Raw genomic sequence first — 19,619 nt, 5'->3', positions numbered from 1 at the left:
ACGATATGACGATACTGTGATCATCGATATATTGGTCAGAAATCAATCTACAATAATCTATGACATAAGAAAAAAGAGCGAAATCTGCTAATACTTTCTTTCTGGTCGTCTTCTACTCTTAAACATGTTAATAAATGATTCCTTACCCTTTTAGCACCGAAAGAATATCTATAATATTACGTGAATATCTGTAAAAGTCACGTTTTTCTATTAGCTCTGTCTGCTAGCATAGCTTCTCTTCTTCACTGCAAGAATTTCTGCATGCCAACCGACCACTGGGTTACCAGCGCCCTCTGCTGGTCCAAACAAATAGCTGACGTAAATAGTGCAATGACTGTTTGTTTTTTTTAAAAGTCCAAATGTTAAGGCACAAAAAACATTTTCAGTTGCACTTTTAAAAAGAAAAAGAACTATTATGTAGTTTTGTATTGTTTACTATAGAACCAGAATTTAAATTAATAAGCTTCTTCTTCATTTGTATTATTCCTTTATTTATTTCATTCAAGATTTATTTTTAGTTAAATTGCATTGTTTTGAATAGTTTATCAAGGGATTCTTTTGACAATGAAAAATAGTACAGTATTTTTCCAAAAAAAATAAAGGAATATGTTTCAGTCATTTATGTACAGTCCCATTTTGTAAAATAAATCGAATCGTATCGTATCGGGAGTTGAGTGAATCGTTAGGTCCCTAGTTAAATATAATATATAGAATGTATAAATATAAAGTAGTTATTAGTTTTATTAAACATAAACTATATAATGTATAAATATAAAGTAGTTATTAGTTTTATTAAATATAATATATAGAATGTATAAATATGAAGTAGTTATTAGTCTTATTAAATATAAACTATATAATGTATAAATATAAATTAAATATTAGTCTTATTAAATATAAACTATATAATGTATAAATATAAAGTAGTTATTAGTTTTATTAAATATAAACTATAGAATGTATAAATATAAATTAAATATTAGTCTTATTAAACATAAACTATATAATGTATAAATATAAAGTAGTTATTAGTTTTATTAAATATAAACTATATAATGTATAAATATAAAGTAGTTATTAGTTTTATTAAATATAAACTATAGAATGTATAAATATAAATTAAATATTAGTTTTATTAAATATAAACTATATAATGTATAAATATAAAGTAGTTATTAGTTTTATTAAATATAAACTATATAATGTATAAATATAAAGTAGTTATTAGTTTTATTAAATATAAACTATAGAATGTATAAATATAAAGTAGTTATTAGTTTTATTAAACATAAACTATATAATGTATAAATATAAAGTAGTTATTAGTTTTATTAAATATAATATATAGAATGTATAAATATAAATTAAATATTAGTCTTATTAAATATAAACTATAGAATGTATAAATATAAATTAAATATTAGTCTTATTAAATATAAACTATATAATGTATAAATATAAAGTAGTTATTAGTTTTATTAAATATAAACTACAGAATGTATAAATATAAATTAAATATTAGTTTTATTAAATATAAACTATATAATGTATAAATATAAAGTAGTTATTAGTTTTATTAAATATAAACTATATAATGTATAAATATAAAGTAGTTATTAGTTTTATTAAATATAAACTATATAATGTATAAATATAAAGTAGTTATTAGTTTTATTAAATATAAACTATATAATGTATAAATATAAAGTAGTTATTAGTTTTATTAAATATAAACTATAGAATGTATAAATATAAAGTAGTTATTAGTTTTATTAAATATAAACTATAGAATGTATAAATATAAAGTAGTTATTAGTTTTATTAAATATAAACTATATAATGTATAAATATAAAGTAGTTATTAGGTTTATTAAATATAAACTATAGAATGTATAAATATAAAGTAAATATTAGTTTTTTTAAAGTCAGTATAAACATGTTTATCATTAAATAATTATAGAATAAACTGTTTTAGACCCTTTGACAGGCCTCACCTATGATCAATCAGTAATTAATCAGTAAAACTAAGCTAGCTGATCACTGTGTTTGGTTAAGACATTAAAAAGCTATTGATTATTATCTATTGATGATCAATAACAGACACATGGTGGAAAAAGCTCTAATTCTTCTTCTACTCTGAACTTCAGCAGGTCACGAGACCGGAAGCTGAGCTCAGCTGAGAGTTTTAATGTATGTGTGTGTGTAGCTGCTCAGCACACACACACACACATTAACACAGAGTTTGTTGACGTCACAGCTGTGTGATAGACTTCACCAGATATTAAAACCCAACACAAGCAAACTATCACAGGCTGTTAACATCCCGCTAGCACTAGCATATTATTAATAATAATAGTAATACTTACTCCTTCACATGGATGACGCCAGTGCTAACTGTAGCTAGCTCACTGAGCAGGGCTAGCTTTAGCTCCTCTGTTAGCTTTCAGCACCAGGAGGTTTTTTAGCTAGATTAGCAGTTAGCTCCAAGCTAATGGGCGAGATTACAACGCTAACATGCTACAGATGAGTTACTTTGACTCCATAGAGAGGGTTCGACCCAGGATTAACCTCTGATTAATGGCTTAATAGTCAACGATATCTTAGACTGAGTTTAACCCTTAGCGTCTGTACGAAGAGCTCGAGAACAATCATTTAGCCAAGCAACACGGACTAACACCGGAAAAGAAACGCTCAGAGTCGGGTTTTCAAAATAAAATGAGGGGTATTATTATTATTATTATTATTATTATTATTATTATTATTATTATTAGAGATTGGCACCGGCAGACCCCCGCGACCATGTAAAACAGGAGCAAGTGGGTTTGAAAATGGATAGATGGATGGTATCAATCATTAATGTAAATTTTTTTGTAATTAAGTGATTTAAGAGACAGAACCAGCAGGTAATTATTTATGTATAAGACATATATAATATGTCTTATACATATTATATGTCTTATTAAACAATAAGACATTGTTTAAATGATATATGATGGTTTATAGTGTGGACTGGTCTGTGACCAATGGGAGGGTTTTAATCACAAATTAAAAAGATTCCTTTAAGATATATCATATTAATGTAAGTTACAATAAATTGTGTTTTTTTAAGATTCCTAAATGTAAAACCTGTGATGTTCTGCATTGGACAATCATACAATTTTTTAATAGCAAGAAAGACAATAAAATACAATCAATGGGTGTGAATTAAAATGTTAGCTAGGAATGATTGTTCTCATATTTAGTTCTTGTTGATTGAAGTCTATATGTTCTATGTTTGTGGATAGAGGTCCTTTATTGGCTGTTAAAGTTTGGTTTGAAAAAGCTGCTTCATTTCAATTCAACGACATTTATTTTTATAGCACAAATTACAACAATCGTCCTCTCAAAGCACTATCAAAATATAAAATGATTCATCAGCTACAGTGGGGGAGAAACTTTATTTTGAAAGGCTTTTGTTCTTCATCAGGTCTAATTCTAAAGCTTTAGTTCCACTAACACAGCTGTAATATAGATATACTGTATACATGTCAGGTTGTGTGTAGCCCTTGTGTTCCTCTTGTTGTTCTGTGTAGTTTCTATTGTAGTTCTAGTTTAAAGTGGTAACTCTTGTCTCTGTGTTCCAGGTACTCCTGCTCGTGGCTCCTCCTCCCAGTGATGTCAGAGTGTTTGGATTGTGACTGATTAGCTGCCTCATCTTAAAAAAAGGAAGAAAAAAAAACCACCTCATGTTTCCACCCAGGTGTGACCGTTTCCAATCACGGGTCACGGTGAACGTTACACCTGGTTCTATTAACGTTACCTCTGGTTCTATGAACGTTACGCCTGGTTCTATTAACGTTACCTCTGGTTCTATGAACGTTACACCTGGTTCTATTAACGTTACCTCTGGTTCTATGAACGTTACACCTGGTTCTATTAATGTTACACCTGGTTCTATTAATGTTACACCTGGTTCTATGAACGTTACACCTGGTTCTATTAACGTTACCTCTGGTTCTATGAACGTTACACCTGGTTCTATTAATGTTACACCTGGTTCTATTAATGTTACACCTGGTTCTATGAACGTTACACCTGGTTCTATTAACGTTACACCTGGTTCTATTAATGTTACACCTGGTTCTATAAACGTTACACCTGGTTCTATTAACGTTACACCTGGTTCTATGAACGTTACACCTGGTTCTATTAACGTTACACCTGGTTCTATGAACGTTACACCTGGTTCTATTAATGTTACGCCTGGTTCTATAAATGTTACGCCTGGTTCTATTAACGTTACACCTGGTTCTATGAACGTTACACCTGGTTCTATGAACGTTACACCTGGTTCTATGAACGTTACACCTGGTTCTATTAATGTTACACCTGGTTCTATAAACGTTACACCTGGTTCTATTAACGTTACACCTGGTTCTATGAACGTTACACCTGGTTCTATTAACGTTACACCTGGTTCTATGAACGTTACACCTGGTTCTATTAATGTTACGCCTGGTTCTATAAATGTTACGCCTGGTTCTATTAACGTTACACCTGGTTCTATGAACGTTACACCTGGTTCTATGAACGTTACACCTGGTTCTATGAACGTTACACCTGGTTCTATTAATGTTACACCTGGTTCTATTAATGTTACACCTGGTTCTATAAACGTTACACCTGGTTCTATTAACGTTACACCTGGTTCTATGAACGTTACACCTGGTTCTATTAACGTTACACCTGGTTCTATGAACGTTACACCTGGTTCTATTAATGTTACGCCTGGTTCTATAAATGTTACGCCTGGTTCTATTAACGTTACACCTGGTTCTATGAACGTTACACCTGGTTCTATGAACGTTACACCTGGTTCTATGAACGTTACACCTGGTTCTATTAATGTTACGCCTGGTTCTATAAATGTTACGCCTGGTTCTATTAACGTTACACCTGGTTCTATGAACGTTACGCCTGGTTCTATTAACGTTACACCTGGTTCTATGAACGTTACACCTGGTTCTATGAACGTTACACCTGGTTCTATAAATGTTACGCCTGGTTCTATGAACGTTACGCCTGGTTCTATGAACGTTACACCTGGTTTTATTAACGTTACACCTGGTTCTATAAATGTTATGCCTGGTTCTCTTTCTGTAATAAAGCGTGTTCTCTATATTAACAGTTAACGTTTTTCCTAAAGTCACTCCTCATTTGATCTGATCTCACTGTATGAATATTAATTATTAATGAGTGTTTTAAATAACAATGTGTTTAACGTGTGTAGCGTTTGTGTCACTCATGCTTCCCTGCATGTGTGTGTGTGTGTGTGTGTGTGTGTGTGTGTGTGTGTGTGTGTGTGTGTGTGTGTGTGTGTGTGTGTGTGTGTGTGTGTGTGTGTGTGTGTGATAACAGACTCCCTCAAAGCTGGATGTGCTGATAACTGTTTGTGTTGAAGGCTCATGGAGCTGATAAGATTTTACTATATTATACTATATATATTTATATATATATTCAACTTTCTATAGATGTGTGTTGAGTCACCATGTTTCATATATAAATACATTCTGTTAATAATCAGCCTTTTATTGGTTGATAAATAGGAACCTTAGAAGCTACGATGTCACTTTATTTTTTAAAGTTATTTTAATATCGTGTCAACAAAGGTTCAAATGATGTGAAATAAATAAGGAGATATTGATAAATGACTTTGTTCACAGTGTCTAGTGAAATATGTAAAATAATATATATTGATATAATAAGTCAGTTATTTATAAATGTAGATACTGTACATATAGTTACAGTTTTTTTTTTATCTCCATCTGTACACGCTGTGTAGACAGACCGAAGAGGGGGGGGAGGAACCCTGGGGGGGGGCCCACCCCCACCCACATCTACAGACACTCTCTGCTTGGACACTGTTGACTTTCATCATGTTTCATGGACGGCAGAATAGAGGTAACAAACTTTTGTTTAAATATAAAATAACTGCTTCGTTTTAAACTATAGAATAACATTTTTATTATTGAATATTACATGTAACTAATATATCTTTACATATGAATAAAGTTTATTTTAATTATTGTTTTACAATAAAAACATTTAGAAATATAAAACCATGGGCAGCTTTTCTTTCATGTCTTTAAAAGAGAGAGGAGGTTGTTGGTTCTCTTTCTGTGTGTGTGTGTGTGTGTGTGTGTGACTATAATAATAAATGTTTCTATTATTATTATAATCAACTTTAGCTCTTGATTTGTGGTCATTGATTGGAAACACTTGGAAACATTGAGTGAGAACCTATTATGTTTATATAAATTAATTATAAACCACAATAATTAAAAAAATAAAATGCATCATTGTTATGGTAATTTATCCTTTATTGTGTAAATGTATTGTGTGTAACACATTTTGCGGTGTGTGTGTGTGTGTGTGTGTGTGTGTGTGTGTGTGTTAAGCACATGAAGAACATGATGAAGAAAAAGAAAAAGAAGAGGTAACTTTTGTTACAGCACATTCCATGTGTGTTTGCAGGTTAACACCATGAAGCCTTTAGAGGCCCCAGGGCTGAGACAGGCTCCGCCCTCCTACATGATTTTCCTGGTGGTCTTCCTCTTCTTCATCACTGGTCTTCTGGGCTTCCTCATCTGTCACCTGCTGAAGAAGAAAGGCTACCGATGTCGTACTGACATGGACGAGGAGGAAGAGGAGGAGCTAGGAGGAAACACAGAGGGTGAGGAGGACATCAATTATCATCTTTTCAGTTAGGACTGCTTTTGTCAAATTAAATTATTTATTTACAATAATAATGCATTGGAATTTGTATAGGGCTTTAAAATGCTTTACCTTGATGTGCATGCAATCTTATATTTGGTGGCATGGGTCTACTCCAGGACCTCCTTGCCCTTTCCGCATGCTTACGTGGAAAGCCAGAGGCCGGGAGCTCATTTCTCCCTGACCTTCCATGAGCCCAAGCTAAAAGGCTAAATCAAGGAGAGCGGTTAGCAGAAACCCCCAAGACACCATACAAAGCCATGCTAACTGTTGAGCAATATGAATCAGAATCAGAATCAACTTTAATGGCCATGTAATGTATGTTATAATGTATGCTCTTCTCATGTGGAGATGAGTCAGTGTGAAATTGCTATGGGAACTCCTTGATTTCCACATGCAAATATGTCAATATATATAATGTAGCGAGTAGCAGCAGTTAGCATAGCGAGTAGCAGCAGTGAGTGTAGCTAGTAGCAGCAATTAGCGTAGCGAATAGCAGCAGTTAGTATAGCGAATAGCAGCAGTTAGCATAGCGAGTAGCAGCAGTTAGTGTAGCTAGTAGCAGCAGTTAGCATAGCTAGTAGCAGCAGTTAATGTAGCGAGTAGCAGCAGTTAGCATAGCTATTAGCAGCAGTTAGTGTAGCTAGTAGCAGCAGTTAGCGTAGCGAATAGCAGCAGTTAGCATAACGACTAGCAGCAGTTAGCATAACGACTAGCAGCAGTTAGCATAACGACTAGCAGCAGTTAGCATACTATTAACTATTTATCATCATTCATTATCATTCATTATCATTTATCATAATTTACCATCACTTATCATTTATCATCACTTATCATTTATCATCACTTATCATCATTTATTATCATTTATCATCATTTATGATCATATATCATCATTTATCATTTATTATCATGTATCATAATTTATCATAATTTACCATCACTTATCATCATTTATCATCATTTATTATCATTTATCATCATTTATGATCATATATCATCATTTATCATTTATTATCATGTATCATAATTTATCATAATTTACCATCACTTATCATCATTTATCATCATTTATTATCATTTATCATCATTTATCATAATGAACCATCATTTATTATAATTTATCATCACTTATCATCATTTATCATCATTTATCATCATTTATCATAATTTATTATCATTCATTATCATTTATCATCATTTATTATCATTTATCATAATTTATTATCATTCATTATCATTTATCATCATTTATTATCATTTATCATAATTTATTATCAATTATTATCATTTATCATCATACATTATCATTTATTATCATTTATCATCACTTATCATCATTTATTATCATTTATCATCATTTATGATCATATATCATCATTTATCATTTATTATCATGTATCATAATTTACCATCATTTATCATCATTTATCATCATTTATCATCATTTATTATCATTTATCATCATTTATCATAATGAACCATCATTTATTATAATTTATCATCACTTATCATCATTTATCATCATTTATCATCATTTATCATAATTTATTATCATTCATTATCATTTATCATCATTTATTATCATTTATCATAATTTATTATCATACATTATCATTTATTATCATTTATCATTATTTATAATCATTTATTATCATTTATCATTATTTATCATCATTTATCATCACTTATTATCCGTGCTAACCCTTGCTAGCACGAACTGTTTGGGGCTAAAGTTTGGGCAAACCGGACATCAAACACAAATCTAAAAACATGCCAGTGGCAGACGACATGGAGGAGATCAAGCGATCATTAAACTTCATGAATTGTCAAAGGTGACGTCACAACAGGAGCAGCTGCTCAAACGTGTGAATGTAGTAACAACACTGAAAATCATGATGAGAGAAAAGGACATGGATCTCTGCGCTGGAGCAGAGGATTGATGAACTGGAACAATATACGTGGAGGGACGATTTGGTGATTACTGGGATCAAGACTCGACACCGTACCTACGCTAGGGTGGCAGCTACAGCAGAGACAACGTATGACGCTCCGAGGGAAGAGCTGCAGTCACTGGAGCAACAGGTGGTGGGTTTCCTTGTTGGGAACAACATAAACATTTACAAAGAGACAATATCTGCTACCCACACATTACTCAGTAAGTCTGAGAACTCTGTACCTGCTATAGTTATTCCATTCATTAGCAGGAAGTATAGGAACGATGTACTAATGCAAGCTAAAAAACTGAAAGGAACGAACGAGTATATAAACAAACACCTCACGAAGGGAGGCGAGGATGCTCAGGAAACAGAAGAAAATGACTGGGATATGGACATGGAATGGAAACGTGTGGATCAGGGAAGAAGATGGTTCAGCGAAGGTCATCAAGATTATGAAGGAACTTGAGAAGTATAAGACTGGACATTCATAGCGGGAGTGATGGAGTGATAATGGAGAAATCAGGTTGGATACACTTGGAGATACAGTGAACTATGGACACACATGTAGACACTAACAATGATTACATTTATGATCTAGAAAATTATATTGAACATGACTTGCTAAACCCTGAGGAAAATGTATACAATTATTATACTGTACAACAATATAATGTTGAAATCAGCAAAGTGCTTGATGAAGCTTTATCTATCATAGACTTTAATAGTCGAAGTTTAAAGTGTAACTTGGTAAAAATAAAAGAAGTACTTTGTCAGTTAGATAATAACTTTAAAGTGATTTTATAACTGAAGCTGTTTGAAGGACTCTGATATCAATGACGTTCAGATTGAAGGATGTTTTATGTCAACAGAGAAAGTAAAAAGGGAGGGGGTGGAGCCTCTACATTGATTCTCATCTAAAATGTTAAATTATTGAACAAAAAACAATTGCTGTGGAAAATTTGATGGAAATGCTTACTGTAGAAATAACAAATAACAGTGGTAAAAATATGTTGATCTGTTGTGTGTATAGAGCACCAGGGCCTTGTGTTGAATTATTTACAGACAAAAACCTTGAGATGTTTAAAAAAATTAATAAATTATTAATTTTGTGTGGTGACTTCAATATAGATCTGGGAAACCATCAAATGAATTTAAGAATGACATAAAAAGTACAGATCTATACCCAATGATAACTAAACCAACAAGGGTGACCACTCATAGTACAACTATCATTGACAATATATTTACCTGGTAAATTAATCAGTGGTATCTCTATGACAGACGTGAGTGATCATCTCCCTATATTTATCATTTATGAGAAAACCTGTTATGACATTGTACAAGATGAAATTATAACATTCTTTTGAGATAAATCTAGTCAGGCTATAGAGGCCTTCAGAGAAGATCTGAAGAAACAGAACTGGGATAGGGTGTACACAGATAATGTTAATACCGCCTATGAGGCTTTCATGACAACATTAGTTAATCTATATGATAAAGATTGTAAAATATCCAAAACGAGCGCTCATACCAACAAAAATGCTGTTAACAATCCATGGATGACAAATGGACTGAAAAATGGCTGCAAGAAAAAAAACTATTTGTATAAACTGTTTCTAAGAACAAGAACCAAAGATGATGAAGTTTGGTATAAAAACATATAAAAACTAATTAGTTGGAATCATAAGAAGGCAAAAAAACGATTACTATACTAAATTGTTAGACAAAAATAAAAATAGTACAAAAGACACATGGAGCGTATTAAATACTGTCATGCAAAAAGGCAAGATAAAAACAAAATTTCCTAAATATCTAACAAAGAATAATGTTGACATTTACAATAAAACTGAAATTGTAAATGAATTCAATAACTATTTTGTAAATATTGGTCCTACTTTGTCACAACAAATTCCAGATGGAAACATCAATGATGGAACAGTACCAGATAATGTTAACAGTATTTTTCTTGAAAGTGTACAAGCGAGTGACATATTGACAATTGTCCAGAAGTATGCCAACAAAAAATCAAATGATTATACTGATATGAATATGGTATTGATAAAGCAAATTATAGATGTAATTATTGAGCCTTTTACCTATATCTGTAATTTGTCATTTACTTCAGGGATATTTCCAGACCACATGAAAAAAGCCAGTTATTCCACTCTTTAAAAAAGGAAATAAATCTGAATTTTCTAATTATAGACCAATATCATTACTTCCACAGTTCTCTAAAATTCTGGAGAAGTTATTTGTGATGAGACTGAATACATTTCTAAATGAATTTAAGATTTTAAGTAATAGCCAATATGGGTTTCGTCCTAATCACTCAACTGCTACAGCAATTATGGAACTAAATGAAGAAATCACCAATGCTATAGACAAAAGGCACTATTTAGTAAGCATCTTTGTAAATCTTCAAAAAGCGTTTGATATGCTGGACCACAAGATATTGTTGCATAAATTACATAAATATGGTATAAGAGGTGTGGCCCACCAATGGGTTACCAGCTACTTAAAAAACAGAAGTCAGTTTGTCCAAATTAACAACGTTGCGGGGTACCACAAGGATCGGTCCTAGGACCTATACTTTTTCTTCTATATGTAAATGACATTGTGTCTGTGTCTCAGTTACTTAGGTGTATTCTATTTGTGGATGACACCACTTTATTATATTCATGAAAACATTTAAAAGATGTCCTACAAATTGTAGAGAATGAATGCAAAAAAACCATGTATGAAGCTCATCTGGAAAGTTTACACAACAATTTGCAAAACAGATTCACCAAGAGAAAAAGTAGATATGAACTAAAAGGTTCTGAGGTTTTTACAAAACCCATGTTTCAATCGACTGTAAAGGAAAGATGTAACTCAATCAAAGGAATCACACTGTGGAACAGTCTTGATTGTAAAATTAAAACTTCTAAGTCCATTTTAGTGTTTAAAAAGTATGTTAAATTATCAATGTTACAGAAATATAACACTGCAGAGTAGCAGATCAACTTTATTTAGTATTTTGTGTTTTGATGTCTTGTAATTGATAAGACGATAAGAACTGTAAATAATTTTGTGTTGATAGGGGGCAGACATTATAAGTTTTTACTTCTTTCTGCTCCTTTTCATTCGTGTAAATGCTGTTGTTGCATTTTTCTTTTTAATAAATACTAAAATGAAAAAAATGAAATCATCATTTATTATCAGTTATCATTATTTATCATAATTTATTATCATTTATTATCATTTATCATCATTTATTATCATTTATCATTAGTTATCATTTATTATCATTTATCATCATTTTATTATCATTTATCATTATGTATCATAATTTATTATCATTTATCATCATTTATTGTCATTTATCATTATTTATCATCATTTATTATTATTTATCATTGTGTGTGTGTGTGTGTGTGTGTTTGTGTGTTGTTATGTGATGGACTGGTGCCCTGTCCAGGGTGTACCCCTGCCTAATGCCCAATTAGAGCTGGAGATAAGACACCAGCAGACCCCCCCTCCCCCCCTTAATGGATGGGTGGATTATGAATGAACGGACGAATGATGGATGTGCAGCGCTGTGGGGGCTATTGTGACTGGGCGTGTCTTAACTATGGGTGAATGAATACTTTAAACAGATGGAGAATACACAACAGGCCAGATTTGACTGGACACGCCCACATTTCAGAGATGCTCCACCCACAGTGTAACTGTGACGAAGGAGAGCAGTGTCAGACTGAATGTTCAGTGATTTACACACATATGGAGAAGGAGCAAGAAAAACATGTATAACAACATGTGAGAATATAAAGCATATGTTAGAGAATAAAAATGTGTAAAAACAAGTGTGCTGCTGATTTCACTTCCACTATAAACAAGTGTTTCTTATCATTTACAGAGGAACATGAAGACAACCAGGACACAGTGGAGCGGATCCTCAAAAGCATAATTGAAAATGAAGGTGATAAATATGACCTGAAGTCAGTGTGTTGTTAATTCTAGCTGCAGATCAAACACTGTTTCTACATTTATTGATGATTTCTTAACTTCTAATGACTGTTGCTTTATAGCAGACGTTTACGAGACATTAATATTTATTAATTATTCATTTTGTTCTCATAGCAAACATGGAAGCTTTCAGTGAGATGTTGGGAAACCAGAATGTGTGCGTGCGCCACAATCCCAGGTAAACTATGACCCCAGGTAGGCCACAACCCCAGGTAGACCATGACCACCAGGTAGGCCATGACCCCAGGTAGGCCACGACCCCAGGTAGGCTACGGCCCCAGGTAGACCATGACCCCAGGTAGACCATGACCACCAGGTAGACCATGACCCCAGGTAGACCATGACCACCAGGTAGACTATGACCCCAGGTAGGCCACGACCCCAGGTAGGCCACGACCCCAGGTAGGCCACGACCCCAAGTAGGCCACGACCCCAGGTAGACCATGACCACCAGGTAGACTATGACCCCAGGAAGGCTACGGCCCCAGGTAGGCCACGACCCCCAGGTAGACCATGACCACCAGGTAGACTATGACCCCAGGTAGGCCACGACCCCAGGTAAGCCACGACCCCAGGTAGGCTACGGCCCCAGGTAGGCCACGACCCCAGGTAGACCATGACCACCAGGTAGACTATGACCCCAGGTAGACCATGACCCCCAGGTAGACTATGACCCCAGGTAGGCCACGACCCCAGGTAGACTATGACCCCAGGTAGACCATGACCCCCAGGTAGACTATAACCGAAGGTAGGCCACAACCCCAGGTAGGCCACGACTCCCAGACAGACTATGACCCCAGGTAGGCCACGACCCCATGTAGGCCATGACGGGGGCCTTGGTGATTCATTTCCCACGGCTATAGAAGCTGGCTGTAGGGATGTGGAACGTCACCACTCTGGTGGGGAAGGAGCCCAAACTGCTGAGCAAGGTAGAAAAGTTCTGATTGGATACAGTCAGTCTCACCTTGACACATAGCAAGGGCTCTGGAACCAGTATTTTTGAGAGGGGTTGGACTCTCTTCCACTCTGGAGTTGCCACAGGTGAGAGGCGCCGGGCAGGGGTGGCAATTCTTATTGCCCCCTGTCACGGGGCCTGTACGTTGGAGCTTACTCTGGTAGATGAGAGGGTAGCCTCCCTCTGCCTTTGGGTGGGGGGATGGATCCTGACTGTTTGTGCCTATGGGCCAAACAGCAGCTCAGAGTATCCATTCTTTAGATTTGAAGATCTGAAGATTCTTTATTGTCATGCACTTTGTACATTGTACATCACTACCAGTGATGAAATTTTTATTGCTTAGTGCCAGCTCAACTTCATGGTGCATTAGGATAAAATATGTATATATAAAAATAAAGTTAAAAAAAAAGATATAACAGAATAAGGTATTTACAATATTAGAATAAAATAGAAATATAATAAAAAATGAGCATAAAAACACAGAGTAATTAGTGCAAGAAAACCTTCACATTTTCTAAGTATATTTTAAGAGGCTAGTGCGTGTGTGTGAGAGTAACTGAATGAGTGAGTGTAAATGTTTGTGTTACTGTATGAGTGAGAGGGGCGGCGCTGTCAACCAATCCCCACCTGGTGGTGATTTGGCTCTGGTGGCAGGGGAAGAGGCTGGTTAGACCTGGCAGAACCAAACATGTGGCAGAGTCTCCTGTCAGAAGGAGCTTCAACTCCCACCTCCGGTGTCTTGGGAAAGACAGTTGGGCGACCGTGGCTCAGGTGGTAGAGGGTTGTCTTCTGATCGAGAGGTTGGGGGTTCAATCCCAGTACCTGACTATGTGTCGAAGTGTCCTTGGGCAAGACACTGAACCCTAAGTTGCTCCCAGTGGTCGACTAGTGCCTTGCATGGCAGTCCTGTCCTACTGGTGTGTGAATGTGAGAGTGATTGGGTGAATGAGCTGATATGTAAAGCGCTTTGAGACTGTTTCAGTGGTGATAAAGCTCTATATAAATCTAGTCCATTTACCATTTACCATTTACATTGAGCCATGTTCCGTGCCTCTGTTGTTGAGGCGGCTGACTGGTGCTGTGGCCATAAGGTAGTCAGTGCCTGTCGTGGCGACAACACCCAAATCCGTTGGTGGAAACCGGGGGTGAGGGATGCAGTCAAGCTGAAGAAGGAGTCCTATTGGGCCTTCTTAGCCTGTGGGACTACAGAGGCAGCCGACAGGTACTGACGGGTCAAGCGGAGTGTAGCCACTCCTTATCTCTGAGTTTGCCGAGGTGGTTAAGAAGCTCCTAGGTGGCAGGGCCCCGGGGGTGGATGAGATCTTACCCAGAGATCCTCAAGGCCCTGGATTTTGTGGGGCTGTTATGGCTGACATGACTCTGCAGCATTGTATGGACATTGGGGGCAGTTCCTCTGGATTGGTAGACCGGGGTGGTGGTCCCCCTTTTTAAGAAGGGGGATCAGAAGGTGTGTTCCAACTATAGAGGGATCACACTCCTCACTCCCTGGTAAGGTCTATTCAGAGGTACTGGAAAGGAGGGTCCGCCGGATAGTCGAACCACAGAATCAGGAGGAACAAAGGGGTTTTCGTCCTGGTTGTGGAACTATGGACCAGCTCTATACCCTCAGAAGGGTTGTTGAGGGTATGAGTTTGCCCAACAGAGTCCACGTGTTCTGTGGACTTGGAGAAAGCATTTGATCGTGTCCCTCTGGGATTCCTGTGAGGGGTTCTCTGTGAGTACGGGGTCACAGACCCCCTAATACGGGCTGTCTGTTCCCTGTACGACTGGAGTCAGAGCTTGGTCACCATTGCCGGCAGTAAGTCAAACTGGTTTCCAGTGAGGATTGGACTCCATCAGGGCGGCCCTTTGTCACAGATTTTGTTCATAACTTTTATGACAGAGTTTCTAGGCGCAATCAGGGCGTTGAGGGGGTCCGGTTTGGGGGCCTCATGATTGGGTCACTGATTTTACAGATAATATGATTCTGTTGACACCATTGAGCCGTAACCTTCAACTCTCACTGGATCAGTTCACAGCTGAGTCTGAAGCGGCCGGGATGAGAATCAGCGGATTGGTGTTGCGTCTTAGTGATGCGGAGTATGCACCAATCTTGGTTCCTACCATCACCTATGGTCATGAGCTTTGGGGTCATGACCTAAAGAACAAGATTAACAGGTACAAGCGGCTGAAATGAGCGTCTTTCTTAGGGTGGGCTCTCCCTTAGAGATAAATCTGACAAAGATAAGCGGTATAAATAGATAGATGATAATTGATTAATGTCTATAGATCATTCAACATCCTGCTGCTGTTATGTGCTCATGTTAGGTCTCGTAAAGACTCCATTGTTGGCCTTCCTGCCCATCACCACACAGTCCACTCAGGCATGGAGCTCAACTCCTGCCACCTGTGCGCCGAGGGTCGGTCCAAGAAGGGCCGCAGACACAGCAGAACTCCTCGCCTCCGGCAGCGCCCTGGAGAACAGACGGTCTTCTCTGTGGGAAGGTAAGCACACACGAACTGGAACAATTGTCCTTAATGTGTTCAGATAACATTAGTATCTGCAGCTTTATCAAACAAATCATCTGTTTCCTTACTGCAGGTTTAGGGTGACGCACAATGATAAGAAAACTGTTTCAGGAGAACATCTGGACCAGCTCCATGAGAGTGGTGGGAGGAAAGAGAGCATTTACAATCTGAGGAGCATGTTCAAGGATGTCCGACCACCAACAGAGAACCTTAATGCAGCACCTCAGACTGGAGGCAAAAGAAAGAAGAGTTTGACAATCTTTGGACTAAGACGGGGGAGTGACCCTGGAGTGGTCAAAGCTACAGAGGAATCAGCTACAGAGACACCCGAGACACAAGCTCGGGTTCACACGGAAAACACTGAGACGAGCACGAGTGACGTCTGAGCCCAGGAAGAATGGAAGAATCAAGACTAAACACGTACTGACACTCAGGTAGTATCCCTCTGTACTGACCCTCTGGTACCAACCCTTAGGTTCTGACCCTCTGGTACTGACCTTCAGGTTCTGACCCTCTGGTACTGATACTAACCAAAGACCAAGTCCTTTTAGTCTGACTGTGTTTGTAAAGAGGATATTTATATTTATTTTTATATAGCATATATTTAATCCTGAGATCACATGATACTAGTCAGGTACCTGTTAGTAGTCCTTCAATTTTCTCTCCTATGTCTCAGGCTCTTTGTGGCATCATGGTGTCATATTAGTCCAGATTTAGTCTTCAGAACTTTTTTTAGTTATAGTGAAGTTTTAGCCAACTAAATTATAATCAAAGTTTAGTCAACTAAAATATAAAGCAGAAGAAATCATGAATTTCTTAAAGATTCCATGAACATATATGAACCTGATATGGGACAATGTTCTCTTTCATAATATTACGTTCCATGTCTCACTATGGGAGGCACGCTCCGCTGCAGACCTCAGAAGCAATTATCTCATTACGCCAATCCTGATTGCCTGGTGAAACGCGTCCATCCGCCAATCAGGATTGATTAGATTGAACTCGATAGCTTACTTGTCCACAGACAAATCTAATATAGCTTCTGGTGATTTGTTTTTGTTACAGGCCAGCATTCTTTCCTGTAGCCTTGGAGTCCTGGTCACAGTAATCCAATATTGTGGGATCAAACAACAATTTGCAGAGTCATTCTCTCCATTCTTTCCAAGATCGATTCAAATGTATGCAAACTCTCCAAAGTAGGATCTTGCTTACTTTTAAGTTTGTTCATCATGATAGTATCAGAGTTCAGTGTTCTGCCCATACCTTCAGTGATGAGTGGGAGTCTTATCAAAATAGCTGCCAACGTAATACAGATTTTACAATATATTAAATAGTTGCCAGCTCCAATTAGCAGCATCCCTGCTACCATGATTCCAATCATGTAAATATCCTCAACGTCCTCAACGGAGAGAAAAGACAGGCACACAACCTTACACCGGTCCCAGAAATTCATCGTGTATCTGACTGGAAGCGTTCCATCAGGACTCATTGAGAAAATTTGATCAATAGCACTAAGTTACCAGCTGACCAATTCCATAGTTTCGGTTTTTAATGAATACAGAGAGAGTCTCCTAATAGCACTGACAGCAGACAAAACAAACAGGTAGCTGGCAGCAAGGTCAGATAGGGAGCGGGAGAAGAAAAATGCTTCGCGAGAAGCAGAAGAGAAGTTGTGGCATTAGTGGCATTATGCGGGCTGATTCCCGTGTGTCATGGTGCACGGAGAGTGCTGGTCACGCTAGAGTGCGCCACGGCTCTGCACCACTGGCGAGCCCCAGCTTTCCTGATGCACAGTGTGCCTATGGGCACCGTCATGTCCAGGAAAGTGGTCTCCACGAATGCCAGCCTTACGGACTAGGGCGGGGTGTACGGGGGCCGATCTGTGAAGGGCCACTGGAATGTGGACCTCCAGCACTCTCACACAAATTATTTGGAGCTTTCAGTGGTTTTCCTTTCTCTGAAACGTTTCCTCCCGTGATTTCAGGGGGACATCATGGCCTGGTGAGGATGGACAATATGACGACTGTGGCTTCCATCAACTGCCAGGGCGGGTTGCGCTGTCGTCGGTTACATTTGCTGGCACGTAAACTGATCCTGTGGAGCTGTGGGCGTCTCCTCTCACTGAGTGTGACGCACATCCCGGGAGTCCTGAACACAGGTGTGGTCCTACTGTCCAAGGGTGCGCCGTTGTACGTGGAATGGATGGTGCAAACAGAGATGGTGGAACAGTTGTGGGCCCGTTTCAAATGGGCCAAGGTGGATCTGTTTGCCTCGGGAGAAAACGTACTCCCTGTGCAGAAGGGATGCTCCCCTTGGCATAGACGCACTAGTGCACGTTTGGCCGCTCCTGCTTTTTTACACATTCCCCCTTGTTGGCTCTGTTGCCCCCTACCCTGTCCAGGGTGAGGGAGCGCGGCCACGCAGTGATCTTGGTGACTCCACATTGGTCTGTGATGGGGGATGATTTTGAAGCCCAACCCGGCCTTCGTGTCGAAGGTGGTGGGCTCATGTTCTCCTAATGACCTCATGGCTTTTTCTGAATCACAGAAAATGAGCAGTGGCCTTGTATGCTGTGTCCGGTCTGTGCAGTCGTACGTACATGGACATGTGACAGGGAGCTTCAGGGGGAGCGATCAGCTGTTTGTCTCCTGGGCTCTGCCCCATAAAGGAAAGCCTGTTACAAAGCAGCGCCTGTCACACTGGATGGTGGAGGCGATTACTTAGGCTTATACAAGTCAGGGTCTGCAGCCGCCTGTGGGTCTGCACGCACACTCAACTCGGGCTTCAGCCACATCCTGGACTTTTGTTCAGGGCAGTGTCTGTTCAGGACCTTTTGCACGTTTTTCCATTTCTATAGGCTCCGCTCCATGCGTGGCAAGCACGGTTTTGCTGTCCTAATCAGAACAAAACTTTGCCCTTAGGGCTGGTGTACGCGTGATAAGCATGTCTACAATATGGGAGCTACCATATCCCATAGTGAGACATCGAACATAATATGATGAAAGAGAACTTTAGGTTATTCACATTAAACCATTTCTCTGAGTTATATGAGTGAGATGTCTTACCAGACAACCCTATTTGCTGTGCGAGTGGAAGAGGTGCTTATTTTGATTAACATAGTGCCGTCAATCACTACTTATGGTAGGTGGGACTAGCTGAGGCGGACGGATACGTTTCACCAGCCAATCAGGATTGGTGTTATGAGATAGTTGCTTCTGAGGGCTGCAGCATAGCATGCATCCCATAGTGAAACATTTCACTCATATTACTGAGTGAACCGGGGTTATGTGAAGAAGCTAAAGTTAACCTTTGACTTTTTTCAATGTAACAGCAGATAAAAAAAATGAAACAAGTATTTATAGAAAGATAATGAAATCATATATTTGGGAAAATTCACTGTTCATTTCAACTGAAAATCCCAATAAAGTTGTTCCTTA

At 37.8% G+C, this 19,619-nt stretch overlaps 2 protein-coding genes across 4 annotated transcripts in view; one reads left to right on the top strand and one right to left on the bottom strand.

Moving 5' to 3' along the window:
* Positions 1-2,683, bottom strand: part of trappc11 (trafficking protein particle complex subunit 11) — a 90,968-nt gene extending 88,285 nt beyond the window's left edge. Inside the window, exon 1 of the mRNA XM_028459422.1 lies at positions 2,367-2,683. The gene's annotated coding sequence lies outside the window, so the exon portion shown is untranslated. The remainder of the gene's footprint in view (positions 1-2,366) is intronic.
* Positions 2,684-5,879: 3,196 nt separating this feature from the next.
* LOC114470542 (RELT-like protein 2) lies at positions 5,880-16,760 on the top strand. Of its 3 annotated transcripts, none has more exons than XM_028458761.1 (6): positions 5,880-5,940; positions 6,514-6,712; positions 12,589-12,651; positions 12,813-12,876; positions 15,982-16,158; positions 16,256-16,760. In XM_028458761.1, the coding sequence occupies exons 1-6, from the start codon at positions 5,923-5,925 to the stop codon at positions 16,566-16,568; spliced, it is 834 nt and encodes a 277-aa protein (XP_028314562.1). In that variant the 5' UTR covers positions 5,880-5,922; the 3' UTR covers positions 16,569-16,760. The 3 variants fall into 3 exon arrangements, with proteins under 3 accessions (XP_028314562.1, XP_028314564.1, XP_028314563.1); XM_028458763.1 differs by having other exon boundaries at positions 16,294-16,454; XM_028458762.1 differs by lacking the exons at positions 12,589-12,651; positions 12,813-12,876 and having other exon boundaries at positions 16,294-16,598.
* Positions 16,761-19,619: the final 2,859 nt, after the last annotated feature.

The sequence above is a fragment of the Gouania willdenowi genome, chromosome 10, assembly GCF_900634775.1.
Source record: "Gouania willdenowi chromosome 10, fGouWil2.1, whole genome shotgun sequence".
Lineage (NCBI taxonomy): Eukaryota > Metazoa > Chordata > Actinopteri > Blenniiformes > Gobiesocidae > Gouania > Gouania willdenowi.
Note: the sequence above shows the minus strand (reverse complement) of the source record. Positions and strands in the feature narration are given on the sequence as shown.